We start from the raw sequence: 18,798 nt of genomic DNA, 5'->3' as shown, positions 1-18,798 counted from the left end.
ATTAGGGATTGTGTGTATATATATACATATACACTTGCATAAACAAAAGATCTAAATGTCAAATTACATATAATCCGATGTGACTGCTCACCAGAAGAATTTGCCATCTCCTGTAAACATAATCTTGCACCAGATTTAACGTTGTCCTATATACCACAGAGATAAAGAAATTGCTCTTATTTTTCATATATACAGTCAAGTCAGTTTTTCATACATACAATCTGCATAGCCCATCATTTTTAAAGAGAAACTTCTACACAAGCCTTTTTATAAACTACAAGGTAGAAACACTAGGTCTGCTTCATTCACTGAATATGAGCCAGAACTTTTTATTCACTTCTATGCAAAAGAATCTACTTCTCCATGATTCCTTGTGATTGGGATACTATTTAACAGGACTATTGAGGGATATGGTTTAGCAATGAGAATTAAATTCTTGCGCAGATTAAAATCTGCTTAGATGGTGTTAACCAATTATGCATTGATTTACTCTGGACTCCCAGCCACGTATCCAAGATGAAAGTACACTACAAGAACACAATTGAGATGTTGCAGAATGGCGTAGGATAGGAAGCTTTAGGAAGGATAAAAGGAGTTTAGCCTTGGGGGAAAAATGTCTACAGGCTCCACTCTGTTTTCCTTACAGCTTCATAGCAAAGAACCATATGCAGTGAGGTGGCAAGTGACAGACACCTGATAAACTCCAGCTGCACCAGTCTGGCCACCAGGCACCAAGGCACCTGTTACCAAAAATTGTAAGCTTGAACACCACCACAAGTACTAGATACGCCAAACACAAAGAAGCACATTTAAAATTCTGCCCTTTTGCCAGTATATCTGAAAAGAAAAACAACAGTATTAAGAAACAATGTTGACATTTAATCTGTCAATATGCCTTGGAATTATCACCCAGATAAAGGGAGCACAGGGGATTGGTTCAGGCTCAGAATTAACAACCAAAACAACCAGAAACACTAGAGAAGAAAATTCACGCCCTGTACATAACCATGGTGTGTGTAGAAATTCCAGTCAGAGAGATCCTCTACACAGTGGTGATGGGACTCTCACAGATAGATGAAATAAATACCAAGTTTTGCAGTAGCGATCAAAGAAAGGATTTAATGTAATATTCATCTTAATTTGACTGTCCTTGCATTCCTCCTAAGACATCAGCCTGAGGATATATTTGCAGGATAGTTTTCCTCCAGATACAGTAGCAGACTATATTATGGACTTTATATACATAAAATGCTGACTCCACAATTCTGCTACAAAGATTTATTATCAGAAATCCCTGGGGAACAAAACATGTCCCTGGATTAATATGAATTTATTAAAGCTACCATTAGAGCTTTGTTGATTAAAAATATCTAAACAAGCACCTCTAGAAATCTTTCCACATGCCCAAGGAAAACTTTGGAAGATAACTGTTAAAGAACTCCAACTCTGTCAGTAGGCAAATTGTATCAGAAACAATTTAGCTGAGCTCGCATTTAAATTGAAGAACATTATTCCTTGGTATGGTTCAATCTGGAGGGAGAAGTTAAGCCCCATATACATTACAAATCCTGATTTCAACAAGACAGCTGAACAGTCCAAAGTCGGTTTTACAGATAATAGATGACAGATACAGCACAGAAAGCAAGTATTTGAGTTTCCCAGGATTATTTCTCTTCCAACATTGTAACAGTACTCCCACCATCTACTGCTGCAAGAGTTGTACTTAATTTTCTCCAAACTTAAAATATGTCCTCCTCCCTAGCAAATAGTGATTTAACATAGTTCTGTTTAGCATAGTACCATTTTCTATTAATACTCTGAAATGCCCTAACTTTACAATATTTCATTACAGATACAGCTTAAGATATGTTCATATGAGCTAAATTAAACCATTAATCAAGTTCTGGCACATTGTAAGATACAAGAAAGAGCCAGCAGGAGGAGGAAGGAGATGCTGACAAAAGTTCTGTCTGAGCAAATCATCATTAATTATTCTATTGAAGGCTTGAAGATATATCAGCAGAATTCTGTGGTGAGAAATTCCATCAAAAAAAAAAAAACCCCAAACAACCAAATAACAAGCCCTGTAATACTTTTCTGACTTTTCCAATTTCTTGCTGAAATTAAGATAAAAGACTGATCTGATAAAATAACTTTTCTTCTTACTAATCAGTTTTGTATTAAAGCAGAATTTAAAAAAAAATAAATTAAGCTTTGTCCCTTGCAGCAGAGAAATTTCACCATGAAAAAGATAAGGACAGACAATACAGATAAAAGATGTGTTAAGGGGCAATATCCTGATGTGACACCTCAGAAGAAAGTTTTTTGACAAAACATGGGAGATTTGTATACAAAGATAATTTCAAATTATTCCATGATCATGTCGTCACATTGATGGGACTCCACAAAAGGAATCTTCAGAAGGAATTAAGGAAAAGTCCAGACAATTTCAGAAAAATACTTTTATGTTTAAGGGGAATGTGGAAAAAGTAGAGCAGCTTTCTAAACTAGCAAGCACTTTTAGATAAATTTGGCCAGTGGAAGAGAGCAGACTGGGTTGTCTATGCAGCAACAAACAAGACAGAGAAAAAAAGGGTAAGACCTACAGAGAGACCTTAGAAAGAAAATGAAAATTTCAATTTTTTTTTGCTCTGATGGGGAAGTTAGGGTAAGAAGATAACTTTGTGTCCATGAGACTGAACAAAAGCAAGTAGAAAATCTGAGACAAGAATTAGTTGCAAGTTCGTGGTGGCTAATAGCAATAACAGCAATTACCACTGCTATTAGCAGATTTTATTGAAAAACAGCACTCAAACAAGACGGAAGTGTACAGGAAACTCCTGATGTAGGTAGTCTCTTAATGTTTCCAACTTCTTCACAGACCTTTTCCTGTGCTATGGAAACCCTTTCCCTCCTAAGAAAACTAATGAAAGTAGTTTCACAGAATCACAGAATAGGTAGGGTTGGAAGGGACCACAATGGGTCATCTGGTCCCACCTCCCTGCTCAGGCAGGGTCAGCCTAGACCACATGGCATGGAATTGTGACCGGATGGTTCTTGAATATCTCCAGTGAGGGAAACCCCACAGCCTCTCTGGGCAAGGTATATGTATTTATATATATAAACCCAGTGGTTTTCTCACATGGATCGGCATAAAACAAGAGCATGCTGAGGTCAGCAGGGACTCGCGAGGGTAATCAAATTAATGTGGCTCACAGTGGCATTATGGATACACCAGGATCTATACAGAATGACACCAGAAATACCTAGATCTCATTCCAATCTTACCCTTTGCAATTTTTTTGGACATTCTTATTTCTACCAAAATCTGACTGGCGAAACCCAATGTTTCTGAATCATATTAATGAACAGTAGTTATACGGTTATTGGATTTGTATACCATCAAATAACAACTGAAGTGTTAATTCACCAATGGTTTTTCAGAAAAGGCTAACTGACCAGGTTGGTTTTTTGTTGGTTTTCTCTTTTTTAATGCAGCAGAGTAGCATTGTTAACAGTTAGCTATTTTTCCATATGCCTGATTAGCAGAGAGTGAGACAACCATTTCCAGTCACAGAAGAGCCACAGCTGTGACAGGAACTGTATTTGCTACTTGCTCCAAAAGAGTGCTCTCTTGTCTCAGAACAATTCACAGGCTCACAGAATCCATTAGGTTGGAAAACACCTTTGAGATCATCGAGTCCAACCTATGACCGAACACCACCGTGTCAACCAGACCACGGCACGGAGTGCCACATCCAGTCTTTCCTCAATCTCCTCCGGGGACGGTGACTCCATCACCTCCCTGGGAAGCCTATTCCGATGTCTAATCATCCTTTCTGCGAAGAAATTCTTCCTAATGCCCGGCCTGAACCTCCCCAGGTGCAGATTCAGGCCGTGCACTCTTCTCCCATTCCCTGGGAGAGGAACCCGCCTCTCACCTGGCTACAACCTCCTGTCAGGTGCTGGTAGAGTGATAAAGCCACCCAAGCCTCCTCTTCCTCCTCTAGTCAAATACCAGACAAATACGATTCAAAAACCTCAAGTATTTACTCGAATTAGAAGACCAGTTAAAATTATAATGAGTATAAAAGAAAGCTCTTGGAAAGCAGGTGTAACTTTATTTGTAATCGCTGATCAACAGCGACCTAAGAGAGGGCTCGGAAGTCTTTTCTGTCAAAAAGTGTCATGTTCTTCCACTGAGGCAGTGGAGGTGGATGGAGATCTGGGTGCTCTGGAAGGCCGGGAGGTCCTTTCGCAGACGGGCATCAGCCCCAGTCCCTGGGTAAGAGGGGCCCGTGCAGCGCAGCGGCCGCCCTGGAGCTCAGCTCGGCCGGGAGCGGGCGCGGGGGAGGATGCGGGAGCGAGCAGGGTCCCCCCGCGGAGCCAGGGCGAGGGCGGTGCCGGTGCCGCCGCCTCCCCTTTCCCGGAACCTCGGCAGCCGCCGAGAACCGAAACCGGACCCCCCCCGCCCCCGCGCACGCGCGCGCCGCTCCCGCCCCGCTCGGCCCCACCGCCCGTTCAGCCGAGCGCGCGCCGCCGGCCAATAGCGACAGCGCGCTCGCCGGTCGCGCGGTGACGTCACCGAGCCGGCCCCGCCCAGACCCAATGAAAGAGAACGTGCGGCGCGGGATGCTCCCCGCCCGCCCCTCCCTCTGCACCGACCGGCGGCGGGACCAATCAGAGACCCCCGGCGCCCCGGCCCCGGCCCTCCGCGCGGTGACGTCACGGCACCTCCCTCGGCGGCAGAGCGGCGCAGCCAATCAGCGCCCCCACGCGCTCTCCCCCCCCACTCAGCCCCCCCCCCCCCCCCGGTCGCGATCCCGTGTCCCCGCCCCGCCCCGGCCCCTCTCTCCGCGCTCCCCCCGCTCCGAGCGCCAGCGGCGGCGGCGCAGCCCGGTTCTGTCCGTGCGGCGCCTCCCGGGGCTCGGCAACATGGAGTGCGCTGCGGCGGGGGCCGAGTTCAACATCCTCCTCGCCACCGACTCCTACAAGGTGGGCACGGGCAGTCGGGAGGGGGTCCACCTCTGCGAGCACCGGACCCGCCGAGGCGCTCCATCCGCAGGGCGCCGAGCCAGGCCGGCCCCGCCGCCGCCGGCCCCCTCCCCGCCTGGCCGGGGCTGGGAGATTCCCCCGAGGCGCCAGCGAGGGTGCCCGGCCTCGGGGCGGTGCGGGGGGGACGGCGGAGGCCTGGCCGGGGCTGCCCCCCTCGCCCCCGGCAGCCCCGAGCCGCTCCCCGCGGGGTGCCCGGGCCGCGCAGCCTGGGGGCGGCGGCGGGGCCAGAAAAGAAAGTGAAAGCGGGCGGGGTGGGCGCTGCCGTCCCGCCGCCTTTGGGCGCGGGGGGCGACCATGGCGGGCACGCGGGAGCCGCCCGGCCCCGAGCATCGTCCGGCCCCCCGGGCTGCCCGCCCTGGCCGGGGTCGGAGAGGGCGCACATGTCGCTGCCGCGGAGCAGTCACTCTTTCTTTCTCCCGCGTCTCGCCCCTCCCGCTGTGCTCCACTCGCGCCGGTCACTGCCTGCGGCTGTGTGCCTGGCGGTGATGCAGCGCGCTCCGGGAACCGACTGGCGCAAAATACGTATTTTCTAGCCCTGTGCTTAGTTCCCGACCACTGCGGTGTCACATTCGGTAGGCAAGGTGTTGGCTCAGAGGGGAGAGCCGCACTGCACGGCCCTCCCTTCGTTTCTTGGGATTAGTGGTGCTGACAGCAGTGGCAAAGTGCAGGCGCCCCGTCCGCGCTCCGACCCGGTGATTTGTGCCCCGGCAGTTCCTGACGTGCCTCGTAGCGAGTGTGCCCGGGCCGAAGTCCTGCCCCTGCGCGGCGTCGCGGTCATGTAAGCCTTCAGCCTCCAGGTCCTGGGCAGAGCCAGCGTGTGACTCCCCCTGGCTGGACACATGTGCCCGGCCTCTCCTAGGCTGGAAGACTCACTTATTTCCTTCAGGAGCTGCATTGCAATGTCAAAGAGGTTGTTGGTGGCCTAAACAAAACTACAGTAACAGTTCTGGGTGTCACTGTAAAGCATTTATTATGTTTTAGTTCTTTCAACATTGGGCTGCTGGGATGAGTTTCAGGGAGGAGGGTACTTCTGGATAGGGGAGTTGAAAAGCGAAAGCTATGTTCTGACCGGGTGTTGTTACTGAGTAACTACTGAACTACAAACCTCACTATGTGCTCTAACCACCGACTTGTGCCTTTCCCAGCCTCTCTATGGTGATATTATTATTATTACTATTATTAGTATTGTCATTGTCGTTATTATTACTATACGTTCTGTCAAGATGAAAAGAAAGTTAACAGTTATTGTTGCTGTTTGTGGGAAGGAGTTTAGGAAGGTGGGAAGATGCTGATAAATCTTGGAGCAGCTCAGTCAGGGCATCCTGATGCTGCTGAGGCTTGCAAAGCTGCTTCCATTCAGGGCGTAATCTAGCTACAGTCCTCTTTGTAAACTAAGTTTAAGTGTTAGTTATTGTCATAATGAGTATTTTGGACCAAACCACTACACTAATCTAACTTATTCAAATATGGAAGATACACTTTTTTCCATATCTGAGACTAATCACATTAAATACTGCAGGTCTGGATTTAAACACTATCTACTTTAAATCTAATTTGCACACTACTTTTTTCTAAATTCTCTGGGTGTGCTCAAGGATTGGTGGTAGTGAGACACACTGGAATGATATTAAACCAGTTTGTTTCTGTTTTGTTTGCTGTTTCATAGTATAGATGACTTGGTAACATTCCAGGAGTGGTAGAACCCTTAAAGAGGTCAAATAAAGGCCTGACGTGGTGGGGTTTGGTTTTTTTCCAGTTTAAAACTGAATTTGGATGAGGTTTTCTGTGGCAGCTAGGAGCATTTTGTATTATATTTAGAGTAATTGCCGCCCTCAGCTGCTTTGTTAGGGCTATTCAAATTGTCTGTGTTTCCATATGCTTTTTTCCAAATCTTAGGAACTCCAGTGTCTCTGAACAAAGCTTAAACAAGTAGCTGCTTTTATCTCGTTAGGTAATATGAGCAAACATCTTCTCCCTGGATGATACTGTCATTTCCTAATCAATGAAACATACTTAGTGAGAGCACTTTCAGTAAAATTGCACTAAAATATCTGGTAGTTTGCAACATCAAGCTTTTTACAGGAGCTACCAAACACTCATACTAGCAATTAAAACAAAAGTGAGAATTGATTTTGTGGTTTTTCTTTTTTTTCTTTGTTTTTTTTTACGTAGTTCTGCCGTGTCCACAACTGTAGCATCTGTTTCTGTCTGTACATAACATTTAGACTGAGAAAAAACATGGATCAAGTCAGAAGTTTATGTGGTGATCCAATTGCAGTAGATGCCAATCCATGCAAACTAACATTGGTACCAAAAATCACATAGACATAAACAGCTGTGAAAGAAAAAAATATATGCAGACCATACTGAGGGGTACAACCCTAGCTTAGGCAGTTGCCCATCAAAAAAAAAGTTGTGGTGTCTCAGGGTCATACCTGTCAAAACTTGTTAGTTTGAGTACTAGCTCTGGTGTCCCAGTTCTCTGTTGCTGCAGTTGTAAATCTGGGGTGAAAAGACAACTCATTACTGGTTTAGTGCCTATGCAATTTCAGAAACAAAGTAATTTGGTAGGCAAAGGTTTGTCTGCTGAGAGCTAATCCAGCCTCCCCTCCTTCTACACTATTTTGCTGTCTTCATGTGCATCATAGGACATTTCCTCTTAAATCATAGAGATTATCAAATATTCAGTTTCAAAATCTTAAAAGTGTTTTTGAAAAAGTGCTGAGTATCATACTGATTGCTAGTAAAGTCAATATTTCTAGATGGGAGTAGTTCCCAGTAGGTGAATATGCACTGGTTCCAGTACCGAGCTTCCATTACTGACTGGAGCTTACTCAATTGTACAAGTGCTCCAGGATTTTGAGGCTAGGCTTCAAACTGTACAATTTATCTCTAAACCTGATAACAAGATAAGTGTTTTTACATCACTTAGGTTCTTCTTCCAGTGTACTTTGCTGCATATTCTTAAGCTTTTACAAATCCCCCAAAAGCGTAATTCTTCCTGTATGCTGGGAATTATATGCCATGCCCTCATGGGCATGGGCATAAGGTATGGTGTGTGTGCAACATGCTGATAAGTAACAGCAGTCTTTTTAATTCTTCTGATCATGAGACTCAAGAGATTAATCAATGCAGTGTTATCTGGGGAGCTTCATTGTCTTTATGTTCAGTATAGCAATGGCATTTCTATTAGTGAAGTTTTCTGCTAGTGGCTTGGTATTGCTGAAAAGGGGAAGTATTTGAAGTCGAAGTCCTTGTCGATAGAAAGCTGCAAGTGAGGGGGTATCAGCAGGCTCCCTGAAAATCACTGTTCGTGCTGCATGATGTCTTAGTCTTGTGTCTATAGCAAGACACAATTTGTATAGCTACATATATATAGCTAGCTCTATATAGATTATACAATACTATAGCAGTCTTATCCCCCTCTGACAGTGGGATTCTGTTCACTTTCTGCCCTTTCCCAGTGAGAGGGTCTGTGCCCTTCAGTTCCTCATTCATCTGACATCGTTGACACACCTCCTCTGCATTTTCTTTCTCTTTGATTCCCAGTGCTCTGTTTAGCCTGTATTTGTTTATTTCTGCACAGGCAAGAAATCTTCCAGGGTATATGTAGTCTGAAACTGTGTTGAGAGGATCAGCTTGGCAGAGTTGTGTTGTTCAGTGGGAAGACAGCCATGAGTGGCACGTACCAGGCCTGGGTTGGATGGACCATGAGCTGCAAGTGGGGAAAGGCTATTGACCGAACCTTGTTTGCTGGAGTAATAATAGCTTATTTTGCTTTTGCCAATGAGATCTATTACTGTTGCTTGGCATGTTTCGTAATTAAGCTGATAGCTATAATAAGCTGCCATGCAATTACCTCTTAGTAGGAGCTGACTTGCTATCTAGACTGTAAATGAGATCTGTTTTGGAATTAATTTCTTTCTGGATGCTTTAAGGAAACCCAAAATATACAGAGTTTTAACTCTGTATGCCTTACATGTTGAATTTTAAGTATTTGTCCCTTTAAATGACTTCTTTTACTCTGCATGGATGTAGGAGAGCACTGACTTCTGAAACACTTCACATGAGTGTGTGTTTATTCTAGGCTCTGACAGCCTGTATATTCTTTATTTAGAAGGCTAGAGGTATGTGAGGAAGAGACATGAGTACTCCTTAGCCTACTGGATTTGACTAGTACTTAATGACTGCAAAATATTCTTTACAGCAGCCCATATATTTTTTTCCTTAATTATAATCTTGTGGTGGGAGTGTGAATGTGTTCTCTTATCTCCTGTAATTCTGCCAGTGGGAAAGCATCAGAAACTTCTGGCTCGACGCTCCTTATAAGACGTAATCTTCACGCTATCTGGGTTCATTATCCTCCAAGTTTTGATTTGCAGTCACATGGTTCTCTTACAAACCCCAAGACATCATTGCTCGAAGGGAGCACTGCAACTGTATTCAGCCAATTTTTAAATTAATGGGAAGCAACCCCTTCTAGAATCATTGCAGCTTTCATTGTTGAAAAGGTAAATGTTTTTCCCCTTTCATTAAGGAACAGGAAACTTATAGCAGCATGTGCAGTAGTATAGCTGACTAGTCACTAATGTGTAAACAGTAAACATAAGGCATTTTGTTGTCTCTTTTGTGATAATCTTGAATGTAAAACTGTGCTGGTTTTGACAGAGGTAGAGTTAATTTTCTTCCTAGGAGCTGGTATGAGGCCATGTTTTGGATTTGTGCTGAAAACAATGTGGATAATTCAGGGATATTTTTGATTTTGCTGAGCAGTGCTTGCACAGAGTCAACCTTTCTGCCCCACACACCATCCCACCAGTGGTGAGGCTGGGGTTGCACAAGGAGCTGGGAGGGGACACCAGGACAGCTGACCCCAACTGACCCAAGGGATATTCTGTACCACATGATATCATGCTTAGCATATAAAGCTAGGGGAAGAAGGAGGAAAGGGGGAAACATTTGGAGTAGTGGCATTTGTCTTCCCCAGTAACTGCTACGCGGGCTGGAGCCCTGCTTTTCTGGGAATGCCTGAACACCTGCCTGCCCATGGGAAGTGATGAATGAATTCCCTGTTCTGCTTTGCTTATGTGCAGAGAACTTTTGCTTTCCCTATTAAACTGTCTTTATCCCAGCCCATGAGTTTTCTCACTTGTACCCTTCTAATTCTCTCCCCCATCCCACTGGGAGGAACAAGTGAGTGGCAAGCAGGGTTTGGTTGCCAGCTGAGGTTAAACCACAACAAAAACCATTAAAATCTTTAGTAGTAAAGAAATCTACTGTAAAATGTTACTGTTTTTAAGCATGGTATTTTCTTTGAGAAATTTAGAATACATTCAGTTCTAGTGCTTACACTTGACCTTGCATTTTAAATGAATGTGAACCTGGTCATGTATAGCATCTCTGCTGATAATGTGCAGCTTCCATAGGAATTCAGTTGCATGTGCTTTCCTTATTTTTCATAGTACTGACTGTTCTCTTAACTTCTTTTTTTCTCACCTCTGGTCCTCTTATTTTTCAATAAACATATAAGAAATGGTGGATGAACTCTAATACGGAGACATTAGAAGTAGTGCAAGGTCATCATTCAGTCATAACCTCCATTAGCTTATCTCTCTCATCTCGTAAGAGCAGATCTCTCCCAATATTCTCACTTTGGTTCTTAAGCATTGTCTCAATCTTATGTATTCTAAGAATGGGCCTGAAGTCTCTCTAAGGCTTTTTTATTCTATGGTAATTTGAAGCTCATATAATCAAAATAGTACGATTGTACTTGACTCTTAGATTTATTTTTGTTTTAAACTCCCTTAAAAATGTCTTGCACTTTACCTGCTATTGTTGGATGCCCTTTCTCTTGAGTTATTAAAGATTGATTATTCTGGCATTTCCTCTCTTGTTCAAATAAACTTACCATTTAACCATAGTGGCTTTTGGTTTGGTTTTCATTTCCACTGTTGTGGTGTGCATTCCTTCTGTGATTGCTTTGAATGCTACCAAAGCATCCCCGTTGAATATAACTGCTAGTCACAGTTGTGTTGGTTTTTTTCCTGAAGAGGGTCACAACTGCCTTATAACTGCTGTTAGTTGTCTCATCTCAGTGAGGTATATCTTATGGAGCAGTCCCTTTGCTCATAAGTCCTGGTTCATTTCCTCATTGTTGCTAATAACGTTGTTTTCCATATAGGTTGTTTGCAAACTTTGCTTTTAACTGGTCTATTGGCTAACTCTCCTAAAGGTTTAGGTAAAGCAGTATTTCATGCCATGGCCTCTTTCCACAATATTTGCAAATAATATGTAATACTGCAATTCATTGAGGTCTTGGGGTGCTATGCAGAAGTCTCCCCAGTGTAAGTACCAGCAGTACCACTGCATTAAAATTGTCTAACTCAGTAAGGTGTATTGCAGTGTGAGGATCCCCTAAATAACTCTTGGAGATCAAGCCTTGCAGTACAGTGACCAAGCCTGTGCTTCAGGCCCGTGTGCTGCAGACCTGCAGTGTCCTGGCCAAGTGGCCCAGTGTCCAGGCCATGCTGCTTCTGGCTTACCTTCCACCTGTCCCTCTGAGTCTTCATGGCTCTGGCTGTGTGGCACCATGGGTTCAGTGACCAGGTTGTTCTGTACCCATTTTGCACTAAGGATTTTTTAAAATAGCTCCAGAAAGCTCAAATACTGTCTTACTTGAACTGGTATCATCACAGAGTTACAGTACAGGCAAGATCCTGCTGGATCGGTGTTTGGGGGTTGTTTTCTTCACTGTAGACAGGGATTGGAAGCATCCTTCTGATGGTTCACGTTGGCATCTGACCTAGTGGAGCACCAGGAATTAACCACCAGTGGAGATTTTGGCTACACCTAACTTCTCATGTCGCATCTGGTTTTCGCATGTTTTCAAATGGTTGAATTATTTAGGCTTAAATAACCTTTTAAAGTAAGTTCATTGCAATATCTTGTCCAACAAACCTTTTAGATTATAAGAATATTTATTTTTTTTATAAGTCTTCTTTTCTAGCTTAGAAAAATGCAGCGCTTACCTCAGCCATCCCTATTTTATGATGAATACCTATTAATTCCTTTTTCTTTAAATTTAACTCTTAATGTTTGGAGTGGGTTTTTTTTGACAGATGATCTAAATGCAATTTGTGCTTCATGTTTTTTTCCTCAAAAAACTTGATTTAGTTAAATAGATGTAGTCCTTGTGGAGGTATTTTTTGTTCAGAATAGACCTTTATTTGCATTAATTTTTATAAGGAGCTATCACAACTGGAAAAAAGCACTCAATTTCAGTCATAGTACATAATCTTGTAGGTAGTAGTTCCAAGGCTGTTTGTCATATGTTTTATAGACAAAACCTAAACCACAGCCTTTGAACTAAACATCAAAAGGCCTTTGAAGATACTTGGGAGAGTTGTTTTCTTGTAAGGGTCTCTTAATCCCAGTAGAGGCTTTTGTTTGGTTTCCTGTTTGTTGGTTAGGTTGGTTTTTTTTCCTGTAGAGAAGGGGTTTTCTACTGATTTTATAGTCACCCCTACTTGTCAAGAGCCCATTTGTACATGTCCTGCTTCTGTCATCCCCTTACTGAAAGCATAGAGTTACCAATACTGTCTTGATCTGTAAGTCACATAAATTTTAATTTCAAATATTGTACACTGCCTCTGGTTGTACTTTCAACTCTCCTTTAGGATACAGAAAGATGCAAGTCTTCATCTGACAACAAGGAAAGATCAGGCATTTTTTGAAGCATAGTTTTCATTGTCCAAGTGCCTTATAGTGTTGTGTTGGGTTTTTTCTTTTTGGTTGGTTTGTTTTGTTTTCAATGGCATTCTTTGTGTCTTTTATGAACTGTGCCCACTCCTACACCTTGATCCTTTTTCACACTGTTTTTTGCCACCAGGCACTTCACTACATGCCAAACCTCCTGACCACCACTATGGCAGATGGGTATTATTTCCACATGTCCTAGAAGTCCAGAAATGACAGCTAACACAATCAGCTGCTGTGACACTTTGTGGCCAGATATTCCTGATAAGTGCTCTGTCTGAGAGCTTGGGAGCAAAAGATGGCCAGATAAGTCAGCATGAGTTGTAGGTCTTGTGCTTAACTTCTCACACACCTATACAACACAGCATCAAAGAATAGTTGGGGTTGAAAGGGGCCTTCAAAGGCCATCTAGTCCAGCTCCCCTGCAATGAGCAGGGACATCTTCAACTAGATCAGGTTGCTCAGAGCCCCATCCAACCTGATCTTGAGTGCTTCCAGGGCTGGGTCATCTATCACCTCTTTGGGCAATCTGTTCCAGTGTTTCACTACCTTCATAATAAAAAAAGTTATTATATCTAGTCTGAATCTACCCTCCTTTTGTTTAAAACCATCACTCCTTGTCCTGTTCATTCAGGCCCTGCTAAAAAATGTGTCCGCATCTTTCTTGTAAGCCCCCTTCAAGTACGCAGAGTTTGGTAAGTGTGGTACTTTCAAGATTATGATTGTGCCTTTAAATTTTGTGTAGTATTTTAAAGGGTGTCTCAGCTTTGTAGATAAAACTAGCAGCTTTGTGGAATGTCAAAAGAAGCATATTTGAAATTACAGCTGTAAAGTTTGCTCAGATATAAATATTTTAATTGTCAGGGATGTGTATTTTCACTGTTTAAATAGATTCTAATGTGTGAAGAATATAATTGCATACTACACATGTGACTTGCAAAGTTAGTTCCTTATCTCCTTCAAGTACTTAAAGCAACTAAATCAATAAAATTATATTTCTGTCAAACACAAAGTTTTCATGTAGGTTTGAATCCCTAGAAGTGACTATTTTCTGGACACTAGCTAGTATGTATTTTCAGGTTAAGATCTAATCTTATGTCAGAAAAGGTATCTAAACCTGTGATGCAATGTTTGAGGAACTTGAGTGGGGTTTTTTTAGGCTGAAACTGTCAGCAAGGTAGTCAGGAGGAGCTGTGTCCCCAGGTATGCTATATAAAGGATAAATCTGTTAGCATTTCAGACTGATTTCAGCTCTCAAGTTCTGGTTTGCAGCCAGAGCACTGTGTTTTGTGATCATGCTTCAGAGCAGAGTTAGAATAGGATGTTCCTAAAAAAATGTACTTAAATGCAATAAGAAAAGGTGACACCAACTCAGTGAGTGCACTGTGCCCCCTGAGCTAATTTGGGCCTGTAACCATTTTGACAGAGAAACATATAGCTGGAGGAGATGTCTTTGAACTGCCAAAGTTGAGTATATTTTCAAGATGTGAGCTGAAGATCACACAAATTTTCATTACAATATATGTGTTGGCTTCAGCAACTTGCCCATAGTTTGTAAGTTGAATAATTAAACTTTTTAAAAGAAACCTGAGTATCCTATCTCATGCAGATACAGTTTTCATTGTTTTGTTTGAATTGTGGTGAGAACAGCAGCATTGCTTTGGTTTGCTCTCAAGCTTGTCACAATGAGACAATTCTTGTCGCAAGGAATTGAGATACTCATTTGGAGAATTGGTCCTGGCACATCTGCTGTGTACACTTGCAGCTGCTGGGCTCTGTCTTGAGCCTTTACTCTGAAATCATGAACTTATAAGTCCAGTCCCAGTTGTAAAACAGAGCAAAATTTTTCATGAAGTTGCTGTAACTTACCTTGGTGGCATCAGTGGGAATTAAGGAGTTCCCACTCTCCATGCCTTTATAGTGGATGAGCATTCTAAGGATTTGTTGCAGGGTCTTTTTCTTAGAGTGCACTTAATACAATTTTTTGTAAAGGGTTTGTATATATGTGTGTGTCTTCATAGGCCCGCTAGTTAGAAAGACATGTCAAATGCAACCTATTTTTGTCTGCTCCATAGTAAAGAAGAGAGAATGGGGTGTGTGTGTGTGTTTTCTTTTGTACAGGGATTTCATTTTCCTTTAAATGTGATGATATCATGCAGAGAGTTTTCTGTGAGCTGGCAGTGTGATGTACTTCTTGGAAGTTCTGCACAGAACTAGGAAAGGACATGTTATAATTTGTGAAGTGAGACATTTATTAATAGCTAGAACTAAATCTAAAAGCCAGGTTTTGTCTTCGGGTCTAACATTGCTACTCTTGAGCATTCTGCTTTTGAGTGACTGTGGAATTGTAACAGAATGGGTTTGTGCTCCATTAAATGCCTGTGGTCCCGTGCTTTGTTTGAAGTAAAGGCAGAAAACGTGCAATGACAAGCTTGGGTTTTATTTGATTGGCCTTGTAAACCTCATACAAGTAAAGACAATAGAATGATCTTAAAATTGACCTTTCTTGAATGTTTCCTTGCAGCATTGGAAACACAACCATGACAGCCTTGTACTGGTATAGGAGAAACAAAAAATGCAGTTGAGTGGTCTAGTTCATTGTCCAAACTGAGTGAAATACTAAAGTTCCATTTGAGAGGAGAGGGGAAACTGTCATTCTGAAATCCTTTAACGTGCAGTTTTAGCAATACAGATCAGGGAAACCTTCAGATATTTTACTTTGAGAATGTCAGAGATACATTTAAAAAATCATGACAAGAAGGGTGGAGTGGTGAGACTATCCCTTTTCCAATTCCTTGTATTAGAAACAAATATTTAAGATTGTTTGGAGTAAGTAACAGCAAGTATCATATAATGAGTTCATGCTCTAACCTGTAAATGTGGGAGTGGGAAAAAAATTTGGACATGAGTTTCACACCATTTCGGTTTTGTTCTGATGCACAGTGTTGCTTTCTCAGCTGTAGGAACAGTTTTTCCTTATGGAATATATAGACTTGTTCACAGCCTTCTAATCGTAATTTAAGAAAACTCTTGATATCTTCAGCTTTGGGGATGCCTTGATTTGTATAGTCTGTAATTTAAACATTGATAGTACAAAGTTTCTGTCATTGTGTATTCTTTTTGTTTAATATGGAATTAAGGATTTTGCACAGAGTTTGCTTTTTAGACATTAGGAGATGAAATTTTGCAGGTTTAAGTTTTTTAATGTTTGGAGTGTACTTGTTTCAAATGCTGCTGTTACTCAAAGTAAATTTCTGGCTATATTTACTATCAGGAACTACAAAAAGCTGTAATAGTTGAATTCAGCATAACACTGTGTCTGTATGACCAGTTTCTACGTAATACACACAGACCGCAACTTCTCATGCTTCCTTAACATTGAACCTGAACTCTTTCAAATTGGTCAAAAAAGTCCATCTAGCAAACTTTGATGGGAGGTACAAACCTCAGGTAGATTTTAGAAGTATTACTGACAGTAACAGATTTGTAAACTGCCTTTGCTGTAACCAGGGCTTGAGAGACCCACTCCACTCATGGGGAATGGAACACTTGGGTAAAGGCCATTGTCGATGCCTTCTTCAGTCTGGGTGGCTTTTATTTGTGCTATGGGATGGTAGCCTTCAAAACTTCAGTCAAATACAAGCAGGGATTTGGTAGTGGTATGGAATTTTGTGCTTCCTGTAGCTAATAAGCTTGGCCAAAGTGTGGGAGAGCAAAAACTGACCTGGCACATTGGTGTTCAGTGCTGCTCCTAAAATCCTAGCTAGTGTCTTTCCCAGTTAATCAAAGCGAAGTCATCAGGGGAGGAGAAGATTACTCTAGGGGGAAAAGACTTCATGAAGAAGCAAAGAATAACAGAGGGAAGACAGTCTTTTGAACTGAAAATTGAAGGAGGTTAAAAACCTGGAAATAACCCTAAAATACTTGTGGTGTAGAATGTGCATAGATAAATAAAGGTCCGAAAGAGCTCGCAGTTACTTTTAAGCTTTAATGTACAAATATTATTTCTCTTGTGCTTTGTAGTGATGTTTTGAGTTCTTACTGAAGTTTTTCTTCATGTAGGTTACACACTACAAGCAATATCCACCTAACACAAGCAAAGTATATTCCTACTTTGAATGTCGTGAAAAGAAGACTGAAAATTCCAAATTAAGGAAAGTGAAATATGAAGAAACTGTTTTTTATGGTTTGCAGTACATTCTGAATAAATATTTAAAAGGTAACTGTGTCAAATTCCAGTAAAACTTTTCCTCTAATTAAATATCTCACTTTTTCTCAAGCTTGTAGTCTTATAGCTGAAACAATTCTAGGTTATCCTGATACACCATAAGTAGTGACATGCGTAATATCTTACTTACGTGATTGTGAAAAAAGTTGCCCACCCTCGATTGGTATTGCCCTCTTAATCCAGACACCTTTCTGTCTTTATTTATAAAATCAGTGGTGTCTTTATTTATAAAATTGAAGAGGTGTTCATGTCCCAAATTCAGTGGGCAAAATTGAAATGAATGGAAATAGAACAAAACTGTGCATAGAGTCACAAACAGATAGAAGATTCGATGAAAAATATGTTTTGCATTCTGAACATAAACTTCAGTCTGTATTTGCTGGTTTGTTTACAGTGTAAACCAATAATGGTTTTAATTTTCCTTAAATTTCCTTAACTTAGATTTAATTTCCCTTAAATTTTGGATGCCCCTCACCTTCGCTCATTGAATATAGAAGCTACGTGTGAAAGTGGGTTTTATACTGATAGTTTTAAGAGTAACATCTGAAAATTCCTTGATGCTGTTTAAGTTTTTATTTGCTTTTTGCATTATGTACAAATATCACCTGTTCTGACCTGAGTGCATGTTACCTTCTGCCAAGCTTTAAAGGAAAATTTTAGTCCTACATCTTACATGTTTTTGTCTTGATCCAATAAATGTCTCTGCCAATTCCACCAAAGATTGATATTCCATTATAATCAAAACACTTGATAATTTTGTTTCTTTTGTCTTTTGCAATCTGAGGGTTTTTCTCTAAGGTAGATGACTGGCCCTACAGCAGTAGCATGCTCATTCAAATATTGTGGTTAGTCTGCTGGTTCCTGTCACAGAGTGGTCAGTCAAAGGCTGGTTGCAAAGTCTCTCCACTGGAATTCTCCCTGGAATGGCATAGTCTAACCCTTGTACTAGATATGTCCTTGCTGCAAGTGCCAGTCAACACATTGCACAATCAACACATTCCTCTGGGAAAAGCACTATTGTTAAACCTCTTGACAGGTTTTGATCATCATAAAAGAGTAATAATCTCAAATTTTTCCTGAGTCACCTTCAAACCACAAGCGTATTTTACCCTCTTGGTTTCTTGAGCATCCTAATCTGTATAATAAATGAAAGTAAAGTTTGGTTTAAACATTCTGCATTTGACATGTTTTTCATTCCTTTATTGAAGGCAAAGTGACTTTGCTGTGCCTGAACCTATTTGTTATTTATTTTATCAATTGACGAATATTGTAAGTTTCTAAGCTTTCATCTGTTTCTGAAACTCCAGGTAAAGTGGTGACCAAAGAGAAAATCAAGGAAGCCAAAGAAGTATATAGGGAGCATTTTCAAGATGATGTCTTCAATGAAAAGGGATGGAACTATATTCTGGAGGTAAAAAAATTTGTGAAAATCGTTGGAGATCATTGTGAAGGATTTCTGAATCAACTACAGAATAAATATGGCAGTCTCTTGTTTTAATCTTGATAGTAAAGACTGGATAAATTTAGTTTTTCATGTTTGGTGTACAGGGAGTAGCAGCTGTCAAAGAATAATCATATAATTGTAATTCCTTAGAGAAAAGTAATTTTCATCCTTTCAGATGCCAAATACGGCTTTGCAGGTAATAAGGATTTATGGCTGCCGTCAGCCAGCTCCTGTGAGTGGGGGCTTGTTGGCAGGTTTCCAAGTGTGATACAGTGGTTGCCTGCATCATTTACATGGCTTTCTTAAACTAATCATT

General features: G+C 41.7%; 1 protein-coding gene across 2 annotated transcripts in view; it reads left to right on the top strand.

The window, feature by feature from the left end:
* Positions 1–4,848: 4,848 nt before the first annotated feature.
* Positions 4,849–18,798, top strand: part of NAMPT (nicotinamide phosphoribosyltransferase) — a 30,845-nt gene continuing 16,895 nt past the window's right edge. The window contains exons 1-3 of one of the 2 annotated variants that reach the window (XM_039570900.1): positions 4,849–4,995; positions 16,873–17,029; positions 18,346–18,449. In XM_039570900.1, coding sequence (XP_039426834.1) covers positions 4,936–4,995; positions 16,873–17,029; positions 18,346–18,449 — 321 coding nt within the window. In that variant the 5' untranslated portion in view covers positions 4,849–4,935. The remainder of the gene's footprint in view (positions 4,996–16,872; positions 17,030–18,345; positions 18,450–18,798) is intronic. The other variant, XM_039570902.1, reaches the window with a different exon arrangement.

This window comes from Corvus cornix, chromosome 1A (assembly GCF_000738735.6).
Source record: "Corvus cornix cornix isolate S_Up_H32 chromosome 1A, ASM73873v5, whole genome shotgun sequence".
Lineage (NCBI taxonomy): Eukaryota > Metazoa > Chordata > Aves > Passeriformes > Corvidae > Corvus > Corvus cornix.
This window is presented reverse-complemented; position numbering and strand designations above follow the sequence as displayed.